Genomic DNA, 26810 nt, shown 5'->3' on the forward strand with positions numbered 1-26810 from the left:
CTTTTCACATACAAGTAACAAGTTAACAAGAACGCAGAATAGTCGGAGTCTGGTAAAGGTTACTGCCAAGTTGTAGTTTCGCGTGATCTGTAACGTGACAAGTATTGTGTGACAAAATAGTTTGACTGCTGATAATTAATATGTGCATGCGAGCAAACTTCAAATAATTCAGGCAGAACAGCTCGATCGAAGCTCGAGTAACCCGTCGTTCGCATTCATTTCTCTAAAATGTTGAAACTGAATGTCGGCGGCCACCTTTTCTCAACAAGCTTGGACACCTTGACTAAGGATTCAGGTAAGTTATTTATTGTGAATATACCGTTGATATCTATTAAATACTGGTGGATTTCGTACTGAAATCAGCTTCCTGTTATTCATGTGTTTAATTATCCCAGGTTCAATGTTACACGCCATGTTTTCGGGAAGATTTGACACAAAGCCAAGCGAGGATGGATCTTACTTCATTGATCGCGATGGAACTCACTTCCGGTATATCCTGAATTATCTTCGCACTGGCCAGCTTATTGTGCCTGAAGACAAAGTTGTTCACAGGGAGCTTCTAGCCGAGGCTGAATTTTATCAAGTTCAAGGAATAATTAATAAGCTAACAGCAGTACCCTTTAAGGATTCTGTGACTGTGCCATCAGATCAACGCCAAACCTTGATAAACTGGTTGAAGGAGACTCGGGCCGTCACAACCGACAACTTGTTCCCTGTCTTGTTATACCGTGCTTCACGTGATGGCTGGACTGGCGCACGCTTTCACTCTTTTTGTGACAACAAGGGACCAACTGTGACAGTGGTCAAGAGTGGAAATTACATATTTGGAGGATATACTGAGGAACACTGGGAAGGTGGTGAGTCATAATTAAGTGTCCCTCCGCGAAGGCCTGGTTCACACTAGAGTCAAAAACATAACGGCAAGGTCACGCAAACGCATAAAACGTGTTGATGTTTTATGTTAGCCGGCGCCTGTGTAATTTTTTGGCGCGCATTTGGGAAATGCGAAAGGCTCGAGACGGCCACGCGATTGAAAAAGAGAGAAATGCGTGGCCAAAACTACACAGGCGCCTGCTACGCAGGCTAGTTTTATATCACCAGTGTAAACAAAACGACATAACAGCATAGCATGAACGAAATGACTTACGCGTCATAGACAAAGCCAAAAACCATAGAGCCATGGCATAGATCTTTTCTTTATGCCGTTATGTGGGGTTTTATGTTATTATGTCGCTAGTGTGAACCAGGCCTTATTATTGACATTATTCTAAATTCAAAAATGTCGAACCTTCAAATCTGTTCTTTTAGTATATTCTAGACATCAGTGTCACTAATTGCTGAGGAAACGTTTTTGCCAGAAGAGTGTTTGTTTTCGAGATAAAGCGTTTTGAAATTTGAGACAGCCTAACTTAACGTGTTCTTTAATAATTAACTGTAACAGAAACTAATATTTCTGCAATTTTAAAATGCTTTTCAGATATGCTAATAAGTTAAAATTGATAACCAACTAGGAAGCGTTCCGAGGTGACTTTGGTAGCAGAAACTTTCTTTCTTCTCGCATATAGTCTTGGCCGCCATTGGTGTACCTAAGTGGTACATCAAGTGGCGGACCCATACAAAGCTCTGAATTTTTGCCGAATTTTGTTTTGTGTCAAGTTAAAATTTGGGGAATATATTCCTTTCCACCAACTCTACAACCTTTGAGTTTGTTGATGTTTCTGATGCAAGCAAAACGATCTTGTTATCTTGGTGAAAACAAGAGAATGTTTTCACCAATATATACATACACTTCTAATGAAGTTTTTATTTTTCTATTTTATTCTTATTTTGGTGACGAGCCTGTAAACTAGCTTTTTAGCTAAGTGTTCTGACCACGCTAATGAAATATAGTATTCGTTGTTGTTATTGTTGTTGTTCGTAAATGTTATAATCGATCAAATTTTTTCTTTCTTCACTAGCTTCTGAGGTTACAATAAAAGCACAAGACACATTCCTGTTCAGCTTCGAAAAACGAAGGGCTCTCCCTGGAAAAGAACAACATGCTGTGTGTTGCTGTTTTTGTAGGTATGGGCCAGCATTTAGATATGGCCATGATCGAGTTCATGTCAGTGCACCAAATAGTCCTGACACTAGATGCTCTGTAAAGCTGAACGGCTGCGTCGAAAACTCGAGTGAAATGGAAGTGTTTGGGTTTGAGAAATAAGAAGCTTCCTCGCAGAAATACAGTACAATTTGCAAAAGATAAAATATCAGTATCTGTTTGTTACACGAATAAGTTGTTAATTACACAATACACCCATTGGAAAAAAAGTTTGTGAATTTACTCTGCTGTGTCCTATCGTAATGTTTGCTACTGCCGAATCCAATGAATTAATTTGTTACAATGAAAATTGCTTCATCTCAGAAGTTGAAACTACCTTTAGTCCTGGTTAAACGATCAAACAAGTTTAAAATTCAACACAAGTAATTGGGTAGACCACCTGAATGGTCCAACATCACTCGTCGCGCAAACTGATGTCACTGATGGATTGAAGTGTTTGTTTACCGTCGCCTTCAAACAAAGAAACATTACCAGGAAAAAATGATCGATGATGGCGTGTAATGGGTGTGATTGGGGGAGGGGAGGGTGGGTAGACTGTGGTTCCTACATTGTTGCAGATAGAGGAAAACATTGAAATTGTTGTTCGTAATAAAGCAATTCTCTACTGCTACCACACCAAGCACAACTGGACAACTTCAAAGCACGCATTGTTTCGCCTAGCGTCTTGGCCTGCAAAACACTGCAAGAGTGAAAGCTTGCGAGGAAAACTGAATGTTTATAAAACATTTGTATTTTGATTCAGTAGATATTGTGGCTATTTCTCTATATAATAAAGAGATTCTTCCTCGCCAAAAGAGGCAATTAAATCGAAAGTTTACTCAGCAAGCGTAGGTGCCTGAAAGGTAGTAGCAATTTCAAAGGGCCACAGTAATGCAGCAACACAAGAAAATATCTTAGAATAACTCAGAAGAAGTACTCAAAAGCTGGGGAGCAACCGGCATCTCAGAAAGTAGAGGGGAACAGGGGATATGAACCTCCCACCTCCCGTGCCTTTTACTCCCGCTGCTCGCATTTTTTACTCCAGCCTCCCGCCCCTTTCCGTAGCCGTTCTCTCCTCTAGTGTCCCAAATCTATTGCAAAATATAACAAAATGTTGCGAAATTTTACTAGTTTTCTCGCGGTTCCCGCCACCTTAGGAATTCCGCTTCCCGCCCTCTTCTCCCGGGCTCCAGCCCCCCTGTCCCCCTCCACCAGAAAGAACTACCATTATATAGTAACAACTTATTCTCATTAATGTCCGCCGTGCAATTAACTTTTTGTCTTGCTGGGTTTTTAAGGGCCCATTAACTGATCTTTTACAGCCGTTGTTAAGGAAAACTTATTGTTGCATTACTTCGTCATATTTAGTCATATCAGAGTTATTTCATGGGCTTTAACTGCTTTCTCGTCTGTAACATCAGGGATGACGTCATCAGACCACGCCCATGGTCACGTGACTAGTTTGGAAAAAGGCTAAAGGCACTTCAGTTTATTGATTTATCGGCATTTTTTTCATTGATTAAATTTTTTCGCTTCAAATTCCATTTTTCTATGCATAGATTTAATATCATTCTCAAAAGGTTAAATTCAAAGAGTGTTTCAAAATCTTTGAAAATTTGTAATTTTCTGAGAAAGGCATAATTCTACAAATGGAATGCATAGATTTGATCCTAACCCTGGTTTTAATGGTTTCCCGTCGCAAAAAACAAAAAAGAATGAAAGACGGCATTTCCTTTAGAGTTTAAAATATAACCGGAAGTGTTGCCGATGCCTACCGGAAGTTATTTTCTGCACATGCGCACGAGGATGGTGGAGTCTGTGGGATTTGTACGATCGTTCGAAGGACTGTTCGAAGCACTCTAAAACAGGGCAAATCAGGACTGTTTTTGCTAGTTTTATTACGCTTTTTGTCAGCGAATATATATTTTGTAGGCGGCCAAAACAGTGAAAGAGTGTTTTGTTGACTTAATTTTACGTATATGGCTTTTTAATGGCAACGAACAGAACAAGATCACTTGTTTCATTCAACTGGCTACTGACACTGTATTTGAGTCATGTGCTGGCTTGTAACTGGATCGGGATCATCCACTTAGAGAAAAGCAAAGGTAAGGGTGATTATCAAGTTGCATTCACTTAGTTTGAACTACATTATAGCTGTTGATGTGGGAAGAATCCTTGTTATTAGGAAGACAAGGACGGGCGTAATGAAGACGGGATTATTATTGTCCCGCCGCAACTTTTATGCTTTGCAAATATACATGCACAATTATGTATAATTAAAATCGAACATAGCCTTCATAAGCACATTTTATTAAAGACAACGAAAGTCTTGACGCATATGTTGTCTGCATTAGTTTTTATTCATCTCTTTGTAAGAGTTGGGAAATAAATTGATGGTGCATGCTTCCCATATGCATGGCAGAACAAAAATTTAAAAGCTTAAATCTGATCTAAGACGTAAGCTTAACTCTTTTTCACATTATTCTTGATAAAGACACAGGTTTTACCCGTACTTGTGATATGCGTTCCTATATACATTTTATTTGTGGGTAGTTTTCCACAAAACTGTAATTTTTGAATTTCACCAATTAAATAATTTTCCTTCTGTAATATTTATAATTTCCAGCTGTTACATAAAGTAACACACGTGAAATGATATTTACATTATTTACAAAAGATATGCGTTCCTATATACATTTTATTTGTGGGTAGTTTTGCACAAAACTGTAATTTTTGAATTTCACCAATTAAATAATTTTCCTTCTGTAACACAAGTGAAATGATATTTACATTATTTACAAATGAAATAAATAATAAATTACAATGCTTCTTTTAGCCATTTTTTTACAGCCACTGTTTACCTTGTCATTTTGATATAAGTATTCACATATACAATACCAGATTGCTAATTTATGTACATCGTGTTTTTCACAATTTGATTTCTTTTGTTGCCTTCCTTTCTCATGAACCTATAAACATAACTTATGCGTATGAGAATCTATTCAGTGCCGCAATCTTTTCATTTTAATGTGTAACAATCGTCTAGTACTTAAAATACCACGTAACTTAGACATAACTCCTTTACCAATAATAACCTTAATGTTAACCAATAAATTAGCCTTAGCCTTTCTCAAAATACTCTCAACTAAATGTGTTACCTTACTAAATTTATCATAAACCATAGGGTATATAGCAGTTGTTTGAAGCATGGATTTGGCATTCACTCTTCCCTTTATCATTACTTTCTCTGTGTTATAGTCAGGTATATTTCGAAGAATAAAAGTCTTCCTATAACCTAGCCTCAACAACCTTAACATAAATAATTTCAAAGTATGGTTATAGTCATCAATAGTTGAAGAATTTCTTATATACCTGAGACACTCAGTTTTGATTAACCCCTTAAACACATGTGTTGGATGGTTAGAAGTAGGATCCAAATAAGCAAATTTATGAAATTTCTTAAAATAAGTTTGTGTATGAAAACACCCAGTAGTATAACAAACATCATCAAAAGTAATTTCTAGATCTAGATAATTACAACCAACCCTGTTTACACTTACACTTATAATCAAATTCTTAGGATAAAAGAACATTAATTTCTGTAGATCCACTTCAATAGAGTCTAAGTCTTGACCAGTAAATATAGCAATTCCGTCATCCGCATACCTTTTCAGTAATAACAAATTCTTGTCCTTAAAAGCTATCAAATATTTATATTCAGAATACAGTAACACTAAATCACTTATTTCCTTACTAAAGTAGCACCCCATGCTAATACCCTTAATTTGTCTGAACAGATCATTTCCAACATTAAAATAGTTCCACTCATTACAAAAATTATACAGGTCCAAAATTAACTCTATTTCAACCTCCTCAATACAAAGGAGCTTACTTAAGTCTCGTAGTGTTCTAGCTGCATCTTCAAACAGAATATTCGTGTATAAATCTTTAAAATCAAATGTAACAAAAGTATACGATCTATCATAATCTATTCTAGTTTGTTTAATTACATCCACCAACTCCTTACTATCTCCAAGAATAGTGCAATTAACCCCCTTACTTTCCAAATATTTCTTGAAAGAATGGGTTATACCCCTCAATTTATTTTGTAAAAATTTAGAGGCTTCCACGGTACACCAACTATGAGCCGTTATTATAGGTCTACCCTTTAATTCTTTTTCATTAGAAGGACTAGCGGGTGCAGATAATTTATGAACCTTTGGCATTAGGTTCATACTAGGCAAAATATATTCTTCGATTTTGCGAGAATAAAATTTCTGTAAAGTTAAATAGTCAAACCCTCCCTTGTATTTAGTAAGGATCTCATTCAACTCATCCCTGCACTTTTGTACCAAGACACGCACTTCGTCTACATTACCAACCCTTTCATAAAAATCAGACTGAAATGCGCTGAAATGTGAGGAAATGCAGCCATATAATTTTGTCAAAAATGGCTCGTCCGCGCCGGGTATTTATACACATATTCCTTAACATTACACAAATAAACAGTGCAAATTTCACCGAGATCTTGCAAGGACCTTTCGAGGCAGTCGATTACGGCAGCGAAATTAGTGCTGTTTGAAACCGTCGAAGGAGTCGCCCCACTTCGCGAGACCCAGCTCCAAAGTGCGCAGGACTTTATAATGAAACACGCGGACCGCTGACCATTGATAAGTACACGCGAGGCTCATTAAATCATGTAGGTGTCTAGGTGATGCAAAAAGAGAGATTTTTGCGTTGCGTCTGGGCATTTCTCGACGATGGCGAGGTAGCCGGCGGTGAACTCTGCGAGTGTTAATTCATTATAAAGCTTGGGCTCACCTGGTGCCAGAATGTGCGGCCATTGTTGCGGGTAGAGTGTTCGCTGCGGGGCGCGAAGGTCTCCCAAAGATTTTGCTTGTTCGTGCGGTTTGCCTGGAGTGGATTCGTCAGGAGTCGTGGAAATCGACGAGGCCTGAATCCTGGCCAGCTCCAGTTGTAGCTTAAGCTTTTCCACCTCAATCATCTGCGTCTCTTTGGCAAACAAAAGACGACGAAAGTCTAGATCTTGCGGTGGATTTGGTGAGGCGGCTTGTGCTGCTTGTGCGAGGTTTTGTAACTCGACGACGACCTAACTCAGCCATATCGGCGGACATTCCCGGGCCAAATCGGCGGTAAGAGCGCCTAATGATTCCCAAGTGTAGTCGTCGTCCAAGGGCCTGCGAGGAGGTCGGCTAATCCTGCTTGACTTTTTGTGTGATATAACGAAGACTTAGCTCCCGAGAAGGAAATCAAACTCAGACGAGAAGCGAAAGGATTTGACAAGATTCGAGTAGACAAGATTCGACTAACAGCGAGCACGAGGAATATGACATCCGAGCCTACGGGGAATGAAATGATGCAACGCGACTAACAATAATTAACTAGTTTTAGCTAACGCCAACAACATTCAAATGAAACAGCAAAATATGCGTTCGACGCTTTGTTTTTGCGACGCCATATTTGAATTGTTATAGCCGGGTAGACCGCTGTTCAATGTGTTAAAGGCCGTATCGTTACGATTGCTCCACGAAAAAGCACGAAAAAAAATACGGATATTTCCGACCACTGTCGGAGAAAACATTGCGCATATGGGCGTAAACAAATCGTTACACTCAAGCTGCGTTTTGTCAACTAGGCTCTGCGAGGGTCGGATATCAAGACCCAGGATTAAACAAAAGCCATATATACAGTGAATGCTTTCGAATTATATTTGAAGATGAAATACGAAAGAATTTTGCTGTCTTTGACTGAAATTCCACTCGAACTGCGTAGATACGATCGCATGTTGTAAAGCCGATTCATGCAACATTGCTGTCATTCCCTGTCAACGCGAGGTCACGTCCCTAACGTACTAGGCTGATGACGAAATAGAGTTGCGCTTACATGCAGCGACCAAATTCGGCCTAATTTTTAACCGCTCCTAAGCTAAAAGAAACCCCCATCTCTTGCATTTGTTTTAACTTCAATAATATATTTGAAAAGAGCGAGTTTTTTGGTATGGTTTATTTTTGACGTTTGTAATTTTTAAACGATGTAAGTGCTAGTGATTATTTATTCGTGTTTTAGTTACGCAATCGTTGTTTGTGCGACGCTTTTTATAGATCGCCTTTCAGACACACGTGCGTTGAGATAAGAAAGCTGACATGTCACTTTTAAAATTGTTATATAACGTTTGTAAATGTGACAAGTCACGTTTTTTTCACGAGATCGCAAGTGATCACCCACAGCGGAAAGTAATCCCTTGAGAAATAAAAACAGTCCCTTGATAAATTAAAAAAGTCCCTTGAGAGTTTACAAATATGTGGTTCCAAATTTTGTCCACTAACCCCTATTCTACGTTTTTAGCTTGTAAACAAGCAAAAACGTCGAAAAAATGGCAACAAGAGCACTTGAACGCCCGTTCATCAAATTCTTTTTTCTCGTAATCGACCTAAGCAATATCCACCACTGTTTTACACATGATTTTAAATGGAATCAAACTACTATTAAAGATGAAATTGCAATTCACAGGCGCGTCGTTTTCTTAAGATATTACCCCATTTTCTCGTTAGTATGGTTTTGACTGTATTTATAGCCCCAAAAACTTCATCCCCAAATATTTCGAAAACGCTCTCATAGAATTTGTTCAAACTTTGCCAACATCGAGGCAGCTATGTGTGGTACACGCTCCTTTGAGCGATTTTCGAAAAAATCTCCTGGTGCCGAGCAATACGAGCGAAAGTAAAAAACGTAATGACGTCATTTCGTCGCTATGGCAACTCCGATGTCAATATAACACCAGTCATGAGAAAAATCTAATACAACTGTGGTGATCGTTTTTCGATAGCATTGTTAATGGCGACGTAGTTAATTCTCAAACTTGAGCGGTGTTACCCCTGAAAAATCCAGTTGAGCCACCTTAACCAGTTGCACAATAGTCCAGAAAAAAGTCCACATTCGTGTTACGGTATTTAATTGCTATTCTGCGTCCATCGAAGTTAAGATAACTTGGATCTTCTTTTGCTCAGAATGACTTAGCTAAAAGGATTTATACGGTAGACGCAAAAAAAGGAAGTGACTAAGTTGGGGTCGTGAAAACTACATTTACCCAAAAGTGACTAAGATGGGGTCTATAATTGGCCACAGAATATGACTATAATAGGGTAGGGGTTCTGAGGGGCCAGCGGCACATACCCAACAAAAATTGACCCAAGTACCCCCCCCCCCCCCGGAGCTAGGTAGAGGCAAAAATCAATGAAAAAAGTCCACTGATTTGTTCTATTTATTCCACGTAGTAAAAGTTTTATCCAGTCAATCCCTTTTGAGGAACATATGTCTTCATCGCTGGAAATCAGTTCTCACACCATTGAAGAGCTCCGCGACGATGTAAACAAACGTGTCAACGACGCTTTCGACATTTTAGCCCGTGAGACGAACAGAGTTCGCAAGGAAATGGGCCCTTGACGAAGCAGCAAATAAGCTCGAGCACGTGCATTTTTCAAAAACGTTAAAACTCAACGTCGGCGGCCATCTTTTCTCGACCAGTTTGGCAACTCTAACTAAAGATCCAGGTATATTAAGTGTTTCGAATTTTTTATTTGTCATGCAAGTCTGCTACATTAAAGATGATTTCCAGTCCGTACTGGCAGTTGGGGTTTGTTTTTTTTTTTTTTGTTTTTTTATTTTGGTTTTTTTTTTTTTTTTTTTTTTTTGTGGTTTTATTTTTTTTTTTTTTTTTTTTTTTGTATATTTGGGGAAAAAAAAAAAAAAAAAAAATATTTTGGTTTTTTTTTTTTTTTTTTTTTTTGGAAACGGGGGAGGGGGGGGTTAATGCACATGCTAAATGAGGCACGAGGTTTGGTTGAATGCAATTTTCGGTTATTTTGTTTATCCCAGGTTCCATGTTACACGCCATGTTTTCGGGGAGATTTGAGACAAAGCCAAGCGAGGATGGATCTTACTTCATTGATCGCGATGGAACTCACTTCCGGTATATCCTGAATTATCTTCGCACTGGGCAGCTTATTGTGCCTCAAGAGGAGCTTGTTCGCAAATTCGTGAGGAGCTTCTGGCCGAGGCTGAATTTTATCAAGTTGACGGAATAATTAATGAGCTAACAGCAAAACCCTTCAAAGATTCTGTGACCCTGTCGTCAAATCAACGCCAAACCTTGATGAACTGGTTGAAGGATACGCGTGATCTTACAACCAGTAACTCGTTCCCTGTCTTGTTATACCGTGCTTCTCGTGATGGCTGGACTGGCGCCAACTTTCACTCTTGTTGCGACAACAAAGGACCAACAGTGATAGTGGTCAAGGGTGGTAGTTATATAAAGCAATATTACACATTTGGGGTATATGAGGAGGAAGATTGGGAAGGCGGTAAGTCCCTCGAGCACTGATGCCCGGCGTATCTAATCGAACATTCGGTAATCGAACCCAATCGAACACCAATCGTTCGATTGGGTTCGGTAATCCAACATAATCGAACTCACAATAAAATTTGGTCAATCGAACAAAATCGAACGTTCGATTACCGAACAGTCGACAATCGAGCAAAATCGAACTCAGTCAAACGCTCGATTACCGAACTCCTGTTTGTTTATATTGCGGATATTTTGAACGGTGCACCGTCCCCCTGATTAGTCCTGCGTGACTTACATGTACTTTATCAAGAGATGGATCCCGAACAAAATCGAATCGGATTGAGTTTGATTGTGTTCGATTGGTTCGAAAATCGAACTCACAGCAAAATAGATGTTCGATTTTGTTCGATTAGTGAGCCCAGTCGAATGGTATGTGTTTGATTAGGTTCAATTGATTTTTGGTTCAATTTGTTCGATTGGATACGCCGGGCTGATGCTGCTGAATGTAACCTGCAATATGTCCAATTTTTCCGCTCTCTTATTAACTATTTTAGTTGCTGAGACAATACTGTAAAATTCCGGTTACAAGCCCTGGGCTTATACGACTTCGTAAGGGGTTTTGGGTGGGTTTATATCCGCGGGGGCTTTATAAGCGGAATAAAAAAAAATACGTTTCGAAACGAGCCACGGCAGTGTTGATCGAAATACGTTTTTAAGTTAAAAAGTCATAATAAAGCAACAATAATATTAGCCCTGTTCAGTACTGTTATCCGGCAAAGGGGGGCTTATAACCGGTTGTATTTTTTGTTTTGTTTTCAGGTAGATGGGGCTATAACCAGGGGGGCTAATAAGCGGGAAGGAATAGTGACTCCAAAGGAAATGACTTATTGTTCGAGATAAGCGTGCTCGAAATAGCGGGTTCCTATACTGTAGAGCAAACGCCTCTCTTTGTAATAAATTAAAATGTTGTGTCTACATCACAAGTGGTTGAATGACCATTCCTCCAAATCCTGGAAAAATCCGGGTTTTGCATAATAAGGATCAAGGAAATGTGTACCACCTCCCAATGGGATTCCCTCATTCAGAGATGCTTGTAGCTTTTAGGGAGACTTAAAGCAAGTCGGTATGTTATTTATTTGATTTATTAAAGACAGATTAGATACTTGAAGTCTAGAAATGTTAGTGCGCGGGGATTGGGGTGGAGACGGAGGTGGGAATAGTGCAGTGATTTCAATAATTTCAATGTTTACATTAGCAATTATCATGTAGTACATTTAGGATATTCTATGTATTGAAAGCAACCATCTTGGTAAAGTATCTCTTAAAAATAATGAATTTGGTGCTTTTTCGTATTATCGCTTTTTAGGATATGGCTCCGAAAGTGGTGATGTATCATGTCTCGTGAACATTTTAATTAATCAGATATTTCGTTTTTTCACTAGTCTCTGAGGGTTACACGAAAGACTCGATCCTGTACAGCTGTTTAAACCGAGGCCAACAAGAACAACATGCTGTCTGTTGCTGCAGAAAGTATGGGCCAGTACTTAGATATGGCTGTGATTATGCTCGTGTCCAAGCACCAAATGATTGTGGTATAAACTGCTCCGTAGTACTGGGCCACACCTACATGACCGTGCATGAGCGAACGATCGATGAAATGGAAGTTTTTGGGTTTGAGAAGTCAGAGAAGTAACATGCTTCCTGACTGAACTGAAGAATAATTTGCAATCGGTCATATCTCCCAGTTTCCTTTTAGTAGTTGATCAGTAATTGATTGTTACGTGTGAAGTTGTTACACAGTACACCTATAGAAGTATAGAGTATGATTCATTGGAATAAAAGTTGTGAAAGTTTCTGAATTTACTTTTGTGTTAATTACTATTGTAAAACGGTGATTCTGAATCTATTGAATTGATTGGTTGAATTTGGTTGATGGGAAGGAGAGCTTTTCCTTCACCCTTCCCTTGATGCATTGTGCGCCGCTCAAAAAGCGAGAGAAGCGACTGGGTACGAGTCTGCTTTCAGATCAGAAATGTCACTGAAGATAGGTTGAACAAATTGTGCATTGTTGGAGTTTGTAACAGTAACAATCTATTCTACTGTTGTCAACACAACAACTTCATGGCAAGCAATTTTGATGCACTGGGTGCGTCCAGGTCAAAACACTGCAGCAGTGAAGGCTTGCGAGGAAAACAGAACGTTTATTGCATTTGGGTTCAGTCGCTATTCTCACTGCATACATAATTAGTTATTTAAACCTTTCAAAATACAGGGTGCGTTCATGCCTCGGGGCATGAATGATGCTTTGCGGCCTCTTGGCTTAAATTTCTGGTTTTAGCCTCATTGTCTGCGTTTTTGCCGGCGTTCTGCACTTATGTCCAGGATTGAACGCAAGTATTGTTTTATGAGTACTTCATGTTTGACTGTGTTATTTGACATTTCCATATTACTTCATATTTGACAGATTTTGGTGTGTTTTTTTGTGAACTTTTATTAATGAGGACACTTTGTGATGCCTCTCATGAGGAACGTGCATCTCATTAGCGTTCAATCCTGGACATGGTTGGCATTCCGGTGGAGGAGGATTCTGTCGCCCCACCCTCCTCCCCTGGAGCCGGTTGACGGTGCTACCCTTGTTGCCCGCTGTATACCCTTGATGCCACAGTAGTCGTGGACTCCTCCCATAACTTAGTGTACCGTGATGTGGTAATGGGGTATGCAGTGAGCATAAATTACTATTGTCAGGGACCGCGCAGTTAGAATTTGTGTGTTTGTGTGGTAACAGGTTTACAAAGTGATAAAATATCAGACTGACGCAGAGTAAGCGTGTCAGTAAAATTTTGACCAATTCTCAAATAACAGTTAAGCCACATCCGGACCTGTACATATACCAAGCAAAAGTTGCCTTACCAGTCCCACCCCTCTTTCGGACTTTTTACATGCTCGTGTATTTAAATTCTTGCTACCAATAACGAAGGTGGATTGCCAAGTTTTGTCACCAGCGAAAAGACGCTACTTATAATCTTTTATTCGTATCATTAAATGTGTTAATTCGTCTCTTTTTGAGTTGTTCAACTCTAAAAGAGACGATGAGCCACGCAGAGGAAAGCTGCTCCGCGCTAAGTTGAATTTTACAGTGGCACTTTTATCATCGATTAACTAAACAGACAGAGATTCTATCGCTTTAGTTTTCATTCAAGGCGAAGTTTGTTACCCAATCATATTTCTTGTCTATTTGAGCAGTGATCAGTTTGTAAAGACATTCCAAGGAGTTCTGAATAAAACGTAAAAATACTGTTTATTGTATTCGCTCTATTTCCTGTTTTTATTCTTCCTTCCGAAGCCAAGAAATGTTTAGTTCTTGTGTGCTTTCAATGGAGATCGCTTATCCTTTATCCCTTTTACTAGCGTCAAACAAAACTGTCATTTAAAATACGTATACGTGAAAAAACAATTAATCAATCAATCAATCAATCAATCAATCAATCAATCAATCAATAAATTTCAATCGATCAATCACTTTCAGTTGCGGATCCAGACTTTCAGCTAAGTGGGGGGCAAGATCATCCAGACTCCAAGAACAAGAGGGGGGGGGGGTCTGGAAAATAATTTTTCAGCCCTACAGGCCTTGGTTTGGCCTGAAAATAAGGTGGGAGCCTGGGCCCCCCAGGCCCCTCCCCTAGATTCGCCACTGACTCGACCATATCTGATTGGCTGTTAAAAATTTGTTCATTTCATCCACAATCTCCGGCGCACGCTCACATCAAACCGGAATCAGGAATTCCTGGTTCCAGTTTCTGAATCGCCCAGGGGTCCGTTTCTCGAAAGCCCCGAAAACCTTTCGGGCCCGTAAAGCGATTTTTAGTTATCTGTATCTTAAAAACAGAGAAGTGTATAGGCCTGAAACTATGTATGGAGGGAACCTCTGTTCATATTAAAAATATGCGAATGAAAGTCCTGTAGTCATAAGGTTTGAGAATTTGCTATGGCTTTCCGGGTGCGAAAAACTTTTCGGGTCCTTCGAGAAACGGGCTCCAGAACCGTTAAGCGTTCGGTCACTGCTAAGAGTGCAATCAGCTTTGAACCAATCTCGTCCCCAGAGGCCGCGATCCTTCTGGTCTGCGCCAGGGATCGGGACCCCTGGGCTATTCTGAAAGCCCGCCACAAATTAAAGGCGTCTGTCTGAATCTGATTGGCTATTAAAAACTTGTTCGTTTCACCACAATCTGCGGCGCACGCGCACAATCGAACCGGAACCAGGATTTCCTGGTTCCAGTTTTGGATGAGCCAGAGCCGTTGAATTTCCGGACTGCTTGTCAAGGGGAACGAAGGCTCTGTGAACGAGATTGGCTTTGAACGGAATAACCTCTGAGTCTGGGTCCAACGACCGGAAGTCCGTGAGTCACGGGCTTGGACTCGGACTTGACCAGAGTCTGTGTTCTTGCAATTGGTGCTGACTCTCAGTCCGGGGATGAGAATAAGGTGCACGTCGATACAATATTAATACAATATTATTTTGGCTAGCCACTACCACAGAGATTCTGCATATGAATATGAATATAAATAATATACACCTAATTGCAGTAACGTTGACATAGAAAAAAGAAAAAAAGGTAAATAGGAATTAATTAGCGTAGTTTCATAACTGGTAGCATTTACAGAAAACTCACGAGTTTTTATCTGCAAACTTTGAGTCCACTTTTTTTATGCTGTAACACGACAAATTGATTTATTCGTATTTTGAGGCATTTTAAGGCCGTTTGTACGAAAGTGTCTGCCTCGAATAGGATACAAATGTATTACTTTAAAGCTTTTGTCTGAGACACACAACAGAATAATGAATATAACGTCGTTTTTGGTCGATTTTGGCCTGAAACAGGAAAGAAAGGAAATATGGGAACTGGGTCACGCGAACCCTTTTGATGACGCGCGTGAGTGGTGTAGCGTGACCAATTAACCAATAACGCATGCGAAAATCGAACTTGCATTTGCAATTCCAAGAACCAGGATAGCTCGGTACAGGCAAAAATCAAACACAAAAGAGTTCCAGTGATTCGTTCTATTTATTCTACGTAGTCAGAGTTTTCTCCAGTCAATTTCTCAGGAACATGTCTTTGTCAGGTAACCCGGAGGATGAAATCAGTTCTCACACCAGTGAAGTGCTCAAAGATGTAAACAAACGCGTCGAAGAAGCCTCCGACATTTTAAACCACCAGCCGAAAAGAGTTAGCAAGGAACAAAAGAAGCTCGAGCATGTGCATTTTTCGAAAGTTGTGAAACTAAATGTCGGCGGCCACTTTTTCGCGACCAGTTTGGAAACCCTGACTAAAGATCCAGGTAAGTATGCATGCTTTGAAACAAACTTTATCTTATCATTGAAAATCTACTGATCGATACTGAACACTAGTGGAGTTCTGACTGAATAACCTTTCTGTTATGACCCGTTATTGTGTTTAATTATCCCAGGTTCCATGTTACACGCCATGTTTTCAGGAAGATTTGAGACAAAGCCAAGCGAGGATGGATCTTACTTCATTGATCGCGATGGGACTCACTTCCGGTATATCCTGAATTATCTTCGTACTGGGCAGCTTCTTGTGCCTGAAGACAAGACTGTTCACAGAGAGCTTTTAGCTGAGGCTGAATTTTATCAAGTTAAAGGAATAATTAATGAGCTAACAGCAGGAGCCTTAATGGAATCATCGATCCTTTCATCACATCACAGTGAAACCTTGACAGACTGGTTGAAGGACACCCGGGCCTTCAACATTAGCGCCAATGGCAACCTTAGTTGCAACCTGTTCCCTGTCTTGTTATACCGCGCCTCTCGTAATGGCTGGCATGCCGTCAACTTTCACTCTTGTTGTGATTACAAGGGACCGACGGTGACAGTGGTCAAGAGTGGTAATTGCATATTTGGGGGATATGCCGAGGAACACTGGGAACGATCGAGTAAGTGAATAGGTCTATATCGAGTCTATAAACCGGGGTATTGCGGGATGGCATCCTATCCAGGGGGGTGGGGGAATAGAACTACTCTTAGTCGCTTCATGCTACGGAGACCGGGATAAGCTCCGGCCTGATGAGCCACTACCTCTTTTAAAATTCCAGATGAGCAGCCCTGTTATTTCGTGTGGGATTTTCTTTCCTTTCTTTTCTTTCCTGGGGTTGGGGCGTTACACACAATATACTTTTTACTTGCCAATTTTTCTAGTGCCCTTTACGAGATGCTAGGTGTTGTATTCGTACTGAAAATTGATTTTTTTCATTAGACTCTGGAAGTTACAAAAGAGCACCAGACTCGTTCCTGTTCAGCCTTGTCAACCCAAGCGGTCTGCCAGCAACAAAGATGCCTTTGATAGCTGGGCAAGAAAGAAATGCTATCTACTGCGGTGAGTATAATGGGCCAACATTTGGATGTGGTCCTGATCTTCGTATTTCCAATTTCCCAAATTCCAAAAACTGCTTGTCACGCCTGAACAACAGTTACCAGTGTCCCCCAGATGAGGATCCTGACACGTTCCTAGCCGGAGATCGAAACTTTACTATCAGTGAAATGGAAGTTTTTGGCTTTAAAAAGTAAGAAGCTTTTACTCTTTAACTGATATGGCTTGCAAACATTCACGTCTAATAGTATGGCCCTTTTAGCAAATAGAGATGTTCATCTACAGTACTCGACACAGAGACAACCTGAGACTACCCCGGCGTGTGACAGAGAACTGAGAAAAGGAACAATTTAGATGTAGACATAAGAAATTCAAACAGTATTACGTTTTTTAAACGCAAATTTTTAAATCATTTAGAATATTTTTTAAATACGCTTTTAATTCTCGTTTTTCAGCTGTAAACTTTTTTTGTTTATTGATCAATTATCAGATTGTATATTTCATTTTATTGTAATCCCAGAGCCTTCGATGGGAGAGTCTCCTGGTTTTAAAAATATTATAATTATTATAAAGTCGTCATAGAGTAGGGCTATAAACAGATAAAGATTGATGATGAAATTGTTGAAATAAAAGTTTGCGAGTTCATAAAAAAGGGACGAGGGTACTCGTGAGAAAGTTTATATTTAACCCCTAAAGGAGACCAATCTGGGCGAAGCTCAAGCTTTTTTTGACCCCTAAAAGAGACCATTTATTTTGCTTGATCGATCTAGACCGCCAAGATAGTGTGACGGCGCATTCTTTTCTTCGCGTGTAACCATAAAACGAGACCTTGACAGCTAAAGATAGAGCAGGTACAAAACACATACAACTAACTTAACGATGACAGAAGATTGTGTTGTTTCAAAATCAAACCTTTTTACCGAAAAATGTTCCGTAACATCTATATATTACTATTTTCTACAGAAAAACCCAGCTAGATTTTACTTGTAGAGTTGCCTTAAGGGGAACCTGTGATGGATACGCATCCCATCCAAGTAGAGTTAACACACTCTTAGACGGTTTATTCTGGCTATGGAAACAGGGACCGGTTATGAGTTGCCACAATCCAGGCCGGGACAACCGGGGACAAGCGTTGTGTGGCGGCTCAAATAATAATGACGAATAAGACTACGCGTATTTGCGACCGTCCCTTACTTTTCCACGCTGTTTACTTATCACATACACATAAAAGTAAACAAGAATACGGAACAATCGGAATTTGATGGAGGTTATTGTCAAATTGTAATTTTGCGTGATCTGTAGTGTGACAAGTGTTGTGTGTCCTACCACCCAGACAGTATGAAGAGAGCCAGAAAGGTTTTGCTGATAGAGCGATAATAGGTGATGAGAAACACATCGAAGACGTTCTTGTGGCAAATGGGTACCTCAGGGGGACAGTGAGAAGATTTATGGACAGAGACCACTTTTCACTCGTATTTTCTTTGTATTATACACACTCGCCTAAAGGCTCGTGTGTGTACCGAGAAAATACAAGTGACTCCGTCTCGTGGGATATTTCATATTATTAAAAGCTAGCAATGGTATATTGCAATTCCTGCGTCTTGATTGGTTAACAGGCAATGGTATATGAGCTCATATACCATTGACCACAAATATGGTAGCCAATACGCCTCAACGAAAACAGCTGGAGAGCTCAAATATTGCAATTCTTTGGGCGTTTTTTATAAAACAATTGTTTCACTCGCGCTTGTTGGATATGAGATCGTTATAGCCAACTCGGCGCTACGTGCCTCGTTGGCTATCTACCATCTCATATCCAACGCGCGCTCGTGGAATAATTGTTAAGTATACCACTCGAAAGCGTTGCATAACTAGTATGTATTTGTATCAGCGTTGCAGGCTAGGGAACGATATGTATTTTGAGGTGTGATTCTTCAATGTAAAACAATCTTGAATATGCACTGTAGTACGGTAAAACGGCTATAAAAGAACTCAGTTCAGTGTTTCTATGAGCTAAGCTATCAAGAACTACTTCAAACAGCTGCCGTCAATTTGTTTCGGGCTCGCCGTGTGCGTATGTGCCGATATTTAGAATAAGACAGTAGCTGGTTCAAAGAGTCTTTCTTTATAAGTTAGAGGAAATGCGGGTTAGAGTTTTTTTTCTTTTTTTGACTTTAGACTTTATTTAATGAGGGTGACCCGTGACAGTAACTGAAGTTACTGATAAACTTGGGGCCCTCAGCTTAAAATAATTAGAATGCTAAAAATATATTATTTACAATAAAATGCTAAAATACTATATTATTTACAATAAAATGCTTAATTAAGTTATTATTAAAAATGGTTACAAATAATAAAACTGGACTTACAATACAAACATACTACGAATAATAAGGGTAAAAAAATAAAAAATTCCATTCGTTTTCTAAGAGTTAAAAATAGTATTACATAATTTATCCTTAAACGATTTAACGGACTTCTCTGTTTTTAAAGACCGGGGTAAACTGTTCCAATCTTTTATAGTTCTGACGGCGAAGGTGCGTCCTCCCTCCGAGGCGTTTCTGTGAGGGGGGCATAATAAATTTAAATTACAATTTCTAGTAGTTCTCGAATGGACGTCAGAGTTTTTCCTTAAAGATGTGTTCATGTATTCAGGTAAAGTTCCGTTTATCCTTTTTCTTCGGGTTTTTTCCTTTTTTTTCCTTTTTCTTCGGTTTCTTGCGTTTAAGTTCTTGACAAAGCATCTGTTTTTTGTTATTATACAGGAATCAAAACGAGGATAGTGTGTCCCGGGGGTGGGGAATTGTCTCTTTGTGTGTGCCCCCGGGTGGGGAATTGACCGCCAAACATTAAAAAAACAACAAATCCCCGGGGGTATGCCTGGAGGAAGGACATGGTAACAGGTCAAATTGAACCATGCATTATATCAAAGTCCCCCCGGGGATTAAAGAGATAAAACACACCTGTCAAGAGCCGCTTGGTGAAAGCCAGATCTCAGTGCTGTGTATGTTGTTTTAGGACTTTTAGAGACGTGGCGCCTTTTTCTAGACAAGAAAGAAAGAACATATGGACAAAGACAGACTAACGAGGACCTTCAAAAAGGGAACACTCTGTCAGCGGAGAAACGGATGGGTAAAGAAGACGTCACGTCCATGACATTATGTGTCCTGAGATGATGTGTGAGCCTCTCTATGGGTATTTCCGAAGAAATCGAAGACGCGAAGATCACCGCGGAAAAAACGAAGATCTCAAGATTGGAGCGAAGATCTGAAATTTACGGTGGTTTCAAAGGGACATCGATTTTCCTTCTCCTTTTTTTTTCACTTGCGACTTAGCTGCTACTTACTTGCGACTTAGCTGCGACTTAGCTGCGACTTGCGACTTACTTGCGACTTACTTGCGACTTACTTGCGAGTTACTTAATTGCGACTTACTTGCGAGTTACTTGCGAGTTACTTGTGACTTAGCTGCGACTTGCGACTTACTTGCGAGTTACTTGCGAGTTACTTGTGACTTAGCTGCGACTTGCGACTTACTTGCGAGTTACTTGCGAGTTACTTGCGACTTACTTGCGACTTAGCTGCGACTTGCGCCTTACTTGCGACTTACTTGCGAGTTACTTGCAACTTACTTGCGAGTTACTTGCGACTTAGCTGCCCGGTTACCCAGCTAAGCCATGTGATTCGACAGGTCCAGGCTACATTACTGAGAAACAGCATGGACTCTCAGGAGGAAGAACTTAATGTATAGCTATGAAGTTTCTCACTATTTTTACTTTCATTTTAATGTGCTCTAAGTTGGCGGCAGTGATTCCGACTTACTCCCCTGCAATAGGAGACAATGCACGAATACGCGATGAAATAATCGAAAATTACTTGAATCTTGAGCTTACTACACCAAAGATCGCATTATTTCTCGTAAGTGTACAGGCTATTTAGAAAATTACAACAGTGCTTCAAAAACTACAATTGAAAAAAGTCTGTTTATTGACATCGCGTATGGTTTATTTTTTTCCGCTCGTACGTTTGCTTTTATAGTAAAAGCCTGGCCTATAGACTCACATGGCTTAGCTTGGTAACCGGGCAGCTAAGTCGCAAGTAACTCGCAAGTAAAGGTGGATTTCCACTGACGCGTAATTTTTTACGTGCGTAAAAAAATTAGAGACAATGTATGAACGGCTTGCGTACACGTTTACGCAGGCCGTTCATACATTGTCTCTAATTTTTTTCACGTACGTAAAAATTTACGCGTCAGTGGAAATCCACCATAAGTCGCAAGTAACTCGCAAGTAAGTCGCAAGTCGCAAGTCGCAGCTAAGTCGCAAGTAAGTCGCAAGTAACTCGCAAGTAAGTCGCAAGTAAGTCGCAAGTAAGTCGCAAGTAACTCGCAAGTAACTCGCAAGTAACTCGCAAGTAAGTCGCAAGTAAGTCGCAAGTAACTCGCAAGTAAGTCGCAAGTCGCAAGTCGCAGCTAAGTCGCAAGTAAGTCGCAAGTAACTCGCAAGTAACTCGCAAGTAAGTCGCAAGTAAGTCGCAAGAAACTCGCTAGTAAGTCGCAAGTAAGTCGCAAGTCGCAGCTAAGTCGCAATTATGTCGCAAGTAAGTCGCAAGTCGCAGCTAAGTCGCAAGTAAGTAGCAGCTAAGTCGCAAGTGAAAAAAAAGGAGAAGGAAAATCGATGTCCCTTTGAGACCACCGTAGAAATTGGCCAAATTTTTTGTGACCAAATTGAACACTCCGATATGAAACTGTAAAAATAGGGCCCCAATGGGTCCATGTGTTTTGCTGCTAGAGCAAAGTCTTAGGGAACATGTTGATGAAAGACAAGTGAGTCGAGATTGAAATCCAACGTCTTTTATTGTCTGTCACTTGTGTGCAGGTTAATAATTGCACTATATTGTAGTCACTTTGTGTTAATTCAATCCTGATAATTTTACTGATCAATGTTATGTTGAAATCAAAGACAGCAAACATAATTTAATTACTAGTAAGTTAACGTAATGTCTGACATGATTGTCTCTTTGATAAAAAACAGTAACTCTTAACATTATAAAAAAATCTCAATGAACTCAATGTGATTCTTTTAGTGGCGTTATCTCACTGGTTACCGTTAGTTGTATTTGGAATCATTGTCACAATGGTAGCGTTTTAACAACAACGAAAAAGACAGAATCTATTGACCTTATAAGAACTCAATGTGATATATTTATTAGTGACAAGACAGTGGTTCTTTAACCACTTTCACCCAAATTAAACACTGGAACAACTAACTCTTAACAAACTTGTTGTGTCACCCTGAGTTAAATATGCAAAATTCAGAAATTATAAATAATCGCACGCGCACCGGCGTACAACAACAGAAAGACGGCGTTGAACGTAACGCAAAGTTCATTTTGAAAGCGAAAGTTTACAAATAATTATTATCATTCGTCAGTCATCCCTTCACGCATGAACACTCGTCGAATTTCAGTGTCTTCACAACAAGATCGGAAGATCGATAAGGACCAATTTTTGAGTCTGCGAAAGTTCGTTTTCTTAAAGTTTTAGAAATTTGTGAAGTTGGAGGATTCACTGAGGACTGCGTAGCCGAAGATGCAGTGGCTCGCTGGACATCAAATTCTATTTTTCACGGCGTTTAATTAATCTTCACAAAATAAACATGTGGCGCCAGCGCGTCTGGCAGTCAAAAATTCATTTTTCAAAAAACTTTCCCTTTCCAGCTATTTTAGCGGGGCTTATACTATAGTACCTACCTGTCAGTCGTAGAAAAGCTGAAATTTAAGGATGAACTGTTTATTAAATGAAGACCGTATTATTTTTTAATAACTAGTAAACAAACTGGTCGCCACGCAATTAAACACGAACTGACGAATGTTGCATCTGATGCAGTGAATCTGGTGCCGAATGAGAACTTCCTTTAATATTTCTTTGTTTTCGACGGTGTGAACCACTGAATAAGTTTCTTTCCCATTGTGATGTTACTAGTATTAATTCGTTTCTAGCTGTCTTTTATATAGCTCGAATAGAGCTACAATTAGCGGTGCAGTACCAGCATGGTATATTCCTTTCCAGCTGTCTTTGCGTGACAAGTTACACGTTCATACATTTTATTTTAAAATATGAAGTTCAGAGTTAATACAGTACTAGTATGCTGTAGACAGTGTAGACAAGGTGAGGGTAAGTTTATTTTCAAAGCGAAAGTTTACAAACTGTGCACTAACCGGTCCTTTGGAGAAAATATTTATGACCTTCGGCGAGGTTCCAAGTCTTCGCTCTTTTCGTAAATGATGAAAACTGCAGAATAATTTTCTCATAAAACTGGAGTGGTCGCGCCACAGTTTGTTTTCTTTCCCAATGCGATATACTTTTAAATCGGTTTTCTGTTTTCCAACGTGTCCAACGTGGTTTGCGTTCGAATACTTTGGCCCGTAACTTCGAATGCGATCAGCGCTACGGTTCATTGGTTTCGATTTTGTTTGTTCATGGATTTGATTGACATCGGTAGTTCAGATTTCTCCTCTGTTACGGCACTTACACCTTACGGCACTTACCACCTTACGGCACAAACTTCAGCTCTCAATGTGTTTTGCTTGCAGCCATTGCGGCTGCAGCAAAACACAAAAATTCGTAAACGGTAAGAAAGTATTTGTAATTTCTGAATGTTGGCATTTGACCACATTTCACGAAAACAAAACGAACGAAGATGAAACGAAGATCTGCTTTATAAAAACGAAGATTTGCAAAAAAATTGCGAAGAAAACGAAGACCGTGGGTACCCATAGAGAGGCTCATGTGTCACATTTTCCCGCGCATTTTGCCGTGACTTTCACGTGTACGTCATGTAATGGTCATGATGTGCTTCAGTGAGCGGTCACCAAGCATATCCCGGAAAATATACAACTTGAAATTTAAAATAATTTGACTTCTGATATAAATTATTTGCATCCGTGCAAGCTTCATTTAACTCAGGCAGGACAGCCAACTGAAGCTCGAGTATTTAAACCCGTCGGACACAATCATTTCTCTAAAAATGTTGAAACTGAATGTCGGCGGCCACCTTTTTACAACAAGTCTGGATACCCTGACTAAGGATTCAGGTATGTTCTTATTTGTGAATACACCGTCACTAAGCACTAAATGCTACTGGATTTGGTGACTCAAAACATATATCCGCCCGTTATTGTGTTTAATTATCCCAGGTTCGATGTTACACGCCATGTTTTCAGGAAGATTTGACACAAAGCCAAGCGAGGATGGATCTTACTTCATTGATCGCGATGGAACTCACTTCCGGTATATCCTGAATTATCTTCGCACTGGGCAGCTTATTGTGCCTGAAGACAAGACTGTTTGCCGAGAGCTACTGGCCGAGGCTGAATTTTATCAAGTTGAAGGAATAATTAATATGCTTACAGCAGTACCCTTTACGGATTCTATGGCTTTGCCATCAGATCAACGCCAAATCTTGATAAACTGGTTGAAGGACATTAGGCCCCTCACAACCGACAACTTGTTCCCTGTCTTGTTATACCGTGCTTCTCGTGATAACTGGACTGGCGCACGCTTTCACTCTTGTTGCGACAACAAAGGACCGACGGTGACAGTGGTCAAGAGTGGAGATTATATATTTGGAGGATATACCGACGAACCATGGGAAGGTGGTAAGTCTGAATTTAATGTCCCTCCGCGAAGGTCTGGTTCACACTAGAGACATGAACATGTATAAACGGCAAGGTCACGCAAATGCAAAAAAAACACCTTGTGTTGATGTTTTGTTTCACCAGTGTGAACAAAGTGACATAACAAGCTATAACAACATACAGTCAACTCTCGCCTTGTGAACACCGCAGTCACTATTATGGACACCCAGTTATTACGGACAGGACCTAAAGTCCCGGAGAATAAGAAATACTGAAAATAACTTCCATTACTACGGACTTTCTATTGTGGTCTCAAAGGTGTCTGTTATAGTGAGAGTTGACTGTAGCAGGAACAGGGTATAAGAGTCATAGAAAGCCAAAAAGCATAGCGACATTAGGAAAAAATAGATCCTTTCTCTATGTTGTAATGTCTGTAGCAAAGTCAACCAAAGTTTTTCCATGTTGTTAATAATTGTCACTAGTGTGAACCGGGGCCTTATTTATATTTGAATAAGTCACCAGGACAGTTTATATTTCAATCTCAGTTTTCGGGGTGTCATATTTCCTTTATCGTGTCTAACCCTTTTCCCTTGTTTACCCTTACAACCTGCTACAGGTGTACAAGGAACTACTCAACACATAATAAAGCAAAATTATAAAATTTGAAACGATCTCTGACTTAAAAACTTTAAAAATACAAGCTTTCGGCTGTTTGAACTACAGTGGAACCCCGCCTTACGGCCACCTCGTTAATACGGCCACCCCGTTATTACGGTCACTTTATTTTGTCCCGGCTAAACGCTCATACATTTCCTTATAATAACACCCCTTTAATGCGGCCACCCTGTTAATACGGCCAACGGCCACATTCTGAAATCCCAACCTGTATAATCCTTCATAAATTTACCCCGTTAGTACGGCCACTCGAACCAAATACCCATTTTTCGATCCATTTATGTTAATTTTTCCATCATATTGTATATGTGCTGATTGAATCTACATTAGCTTTTTAATAACTGTACATCTGCAGTCGGAATGTTTATTAAAGAACAGTTGTTTAGAAGTGCAATTGAAGTAGACCCCAAGAGTAGACCAGTCATGAAATTTGACCCTACCCCGTTAATACGGCCACCCCGTTAATTCGGCCAAATTTCCATGGCCCGTTGGTGGCCGTTTTAACGGGGTTCCACTGTACAGCCTTCGACGGGTAAAATGTAAAAAGGTAAAATATGCAGTGTGTGAAGTTGCGAAATAAAAATGCTAATAACTAAGAATATTTGTTAAAAAGAATGCGAAATAAAAATGCTAATAACTAAGAATATTTGTTAAAAAGAATGTTGTACTGTCCAGGTAGAGGACAGGAATTGTTATCCGCATTGGGAGTAGTTTGGAATGCCACGCTTCCAACGTTTTTCTTGTTCTAAAGCCGCCTTTGTCAATGACAGATGCATTATCAAAGTCAATCGCGTGATTGTTGGACCAAACGTGATTGGCAATTCTTGAACCTTTTGCCGCGTTTTTTACATTTCTCAGGTGTTCTTTTTTCCTGGTGTTGAAGGCTCTGCCCGTCTCACCAATGTAACACCATGAACACTCAGAACAAGGAATTTTATAGACAACGTTTGTCTGCGATTCCAAAGAAGGTCGAAATTTTGGAGCCGGGAACTGTTGTTGGAGGGTGGTCAGTGGTTTGTTTACTACTGTGATATTGTGCTTTTTGAGGACACGGGTCAGAGGTTCCGTTATGCCTTTAATGTATGGTAGAGAGGCGAATGACTTGTGTGATTCGGGCGCCTCAACCATTTTGAAAAATGTTCCAACAAGTTCCTCCGGGGACAGCACTGTCGAGGGTCGGGTTTTGTTAGACTGGATGTTTTTAATGAACTTCGATGGGTAACCATTCGATGGGTAATCATTAGATTGTACTGGACAGTACAACATTCTTTTTAACAAATATTCTTAGTTATTAGCATTTTTATTTCGCATTCTTTTTAACAAATATTCTTAGTTATTAGCATTTTTATTTCACAACTTCACACACTGCATATTTTACCTTTTTACATTTTACCCGTCGAAGGCTGTAGTTCAAACAGCCGAAAGCTTGTATTTTTAAAGTTTTTAAGTCAGAGATCGTTTCAAATTTTATAATATGTTGTATCCTGGCTGCGGTCCTTCAATATTTTCAAATAAAGCAAAAGCCTCTCTTTGTTATTAACAATTATTCACTGAAGTGGATGTGACATTTGTTTTATTATATACCACACAAATCCAATAACTAGCGCATCAAAACATCACTTTCGTGAAGACTGTTTTTTCTCTTTAGCTGCTCAGAGGTGAATAGT

The 26810-nt window shown here is 39.8% G+C and overlaps 3 protein-coding genes and 1 pseudogene across 4 annotated transcripts in view; all 4 read left to right on the forward strand.

The window, feature by feature from the left end:
- LOC144638863 (BTB/POZ domain-containing adapter for CUL3-mediated RhoA degradation protein 3-like) overlaps positions 1-26810 on the forward strand; it is a 27795-nt gene continuing 985 nt past the window's right edge. The window contains exons 1-2 of the mRNA XM_078498154.1: positions 1-295; positions 396-857. Of these exons, the coding sequence (XP_078354280.1) occupies positions 229-295; positions 396-857 (529 nt within the window). The 5' untranslated portion in view covers positions 1-228. The remainder of the gene's footprint in view (positions 296-395; positions 858-26810) is intronic.
- The window catches only part of LOC144638860 (uncharacterized), a 38308-nt gene continuing 20391 nt past the window's right edge, over positions 8894-26810 (forward strand). Inside the window, exon 1 of the mRNA XM_078498150.1 lies at positions 8894-9006. The gene's annotated coding sequence lies outside the window, so the exon portion shown is untranslated. The remainder of the gene's footprint in view (positions 9007-26810) is intronic.
- LOC144638859 (uncharacterized) lies at positions 9413-12260 on the forward strand (annotated as a pseudogene). Its single transcript, XR_013568017.1, has 3 exons — positions 9413-9651; positions 9977-10461; positions 11888-12260. The product of XR_013568017.1 is annotated as an uncharacterized LOC144638859 (transcript).
- LOC144638831 (uncharacterized) overlaps positions 15416-26810 on the forward strand; it is an 18657-nt gene continuing 7262 nt past the window's right edge. The window contains exons 1-5 of the mRNA XM_078498114.1: positions 15416-15782; positions 15912-16397; positions 16718-16837; positions 19850-19963; positions 24028-24486. Of these exons, the coding sequence (XP_078354240.1) occupies positions 15554-15782; positions 15912-16397; positions 16718-16837; positions 19850-19963; positions 24028-24486 (1408 nt within the window). The 5' untranslated portion in view covers positions 15416-15553. The remainder of the gene's footprint in view (positions 15783-15911; positions 16398-16717; positions 16838-19849; positions 19964-24027; positions 24487-26810) is intronic.

Source organism: Oculina patagonica, chromosome 14 (assembly GCF_052425735.1).
Source record: "Oculina patagonica isolate OP01 chromosome 14, crgOcupat, whole genome shotgun sequence".
In the NCBI taxonomy this organism is placed as follows: Eukaryota; Metazoa; Cnidaria; class Anthozoa; order Scleractinia; family Oculinidae; genus Oculina; species Oculina patagonica.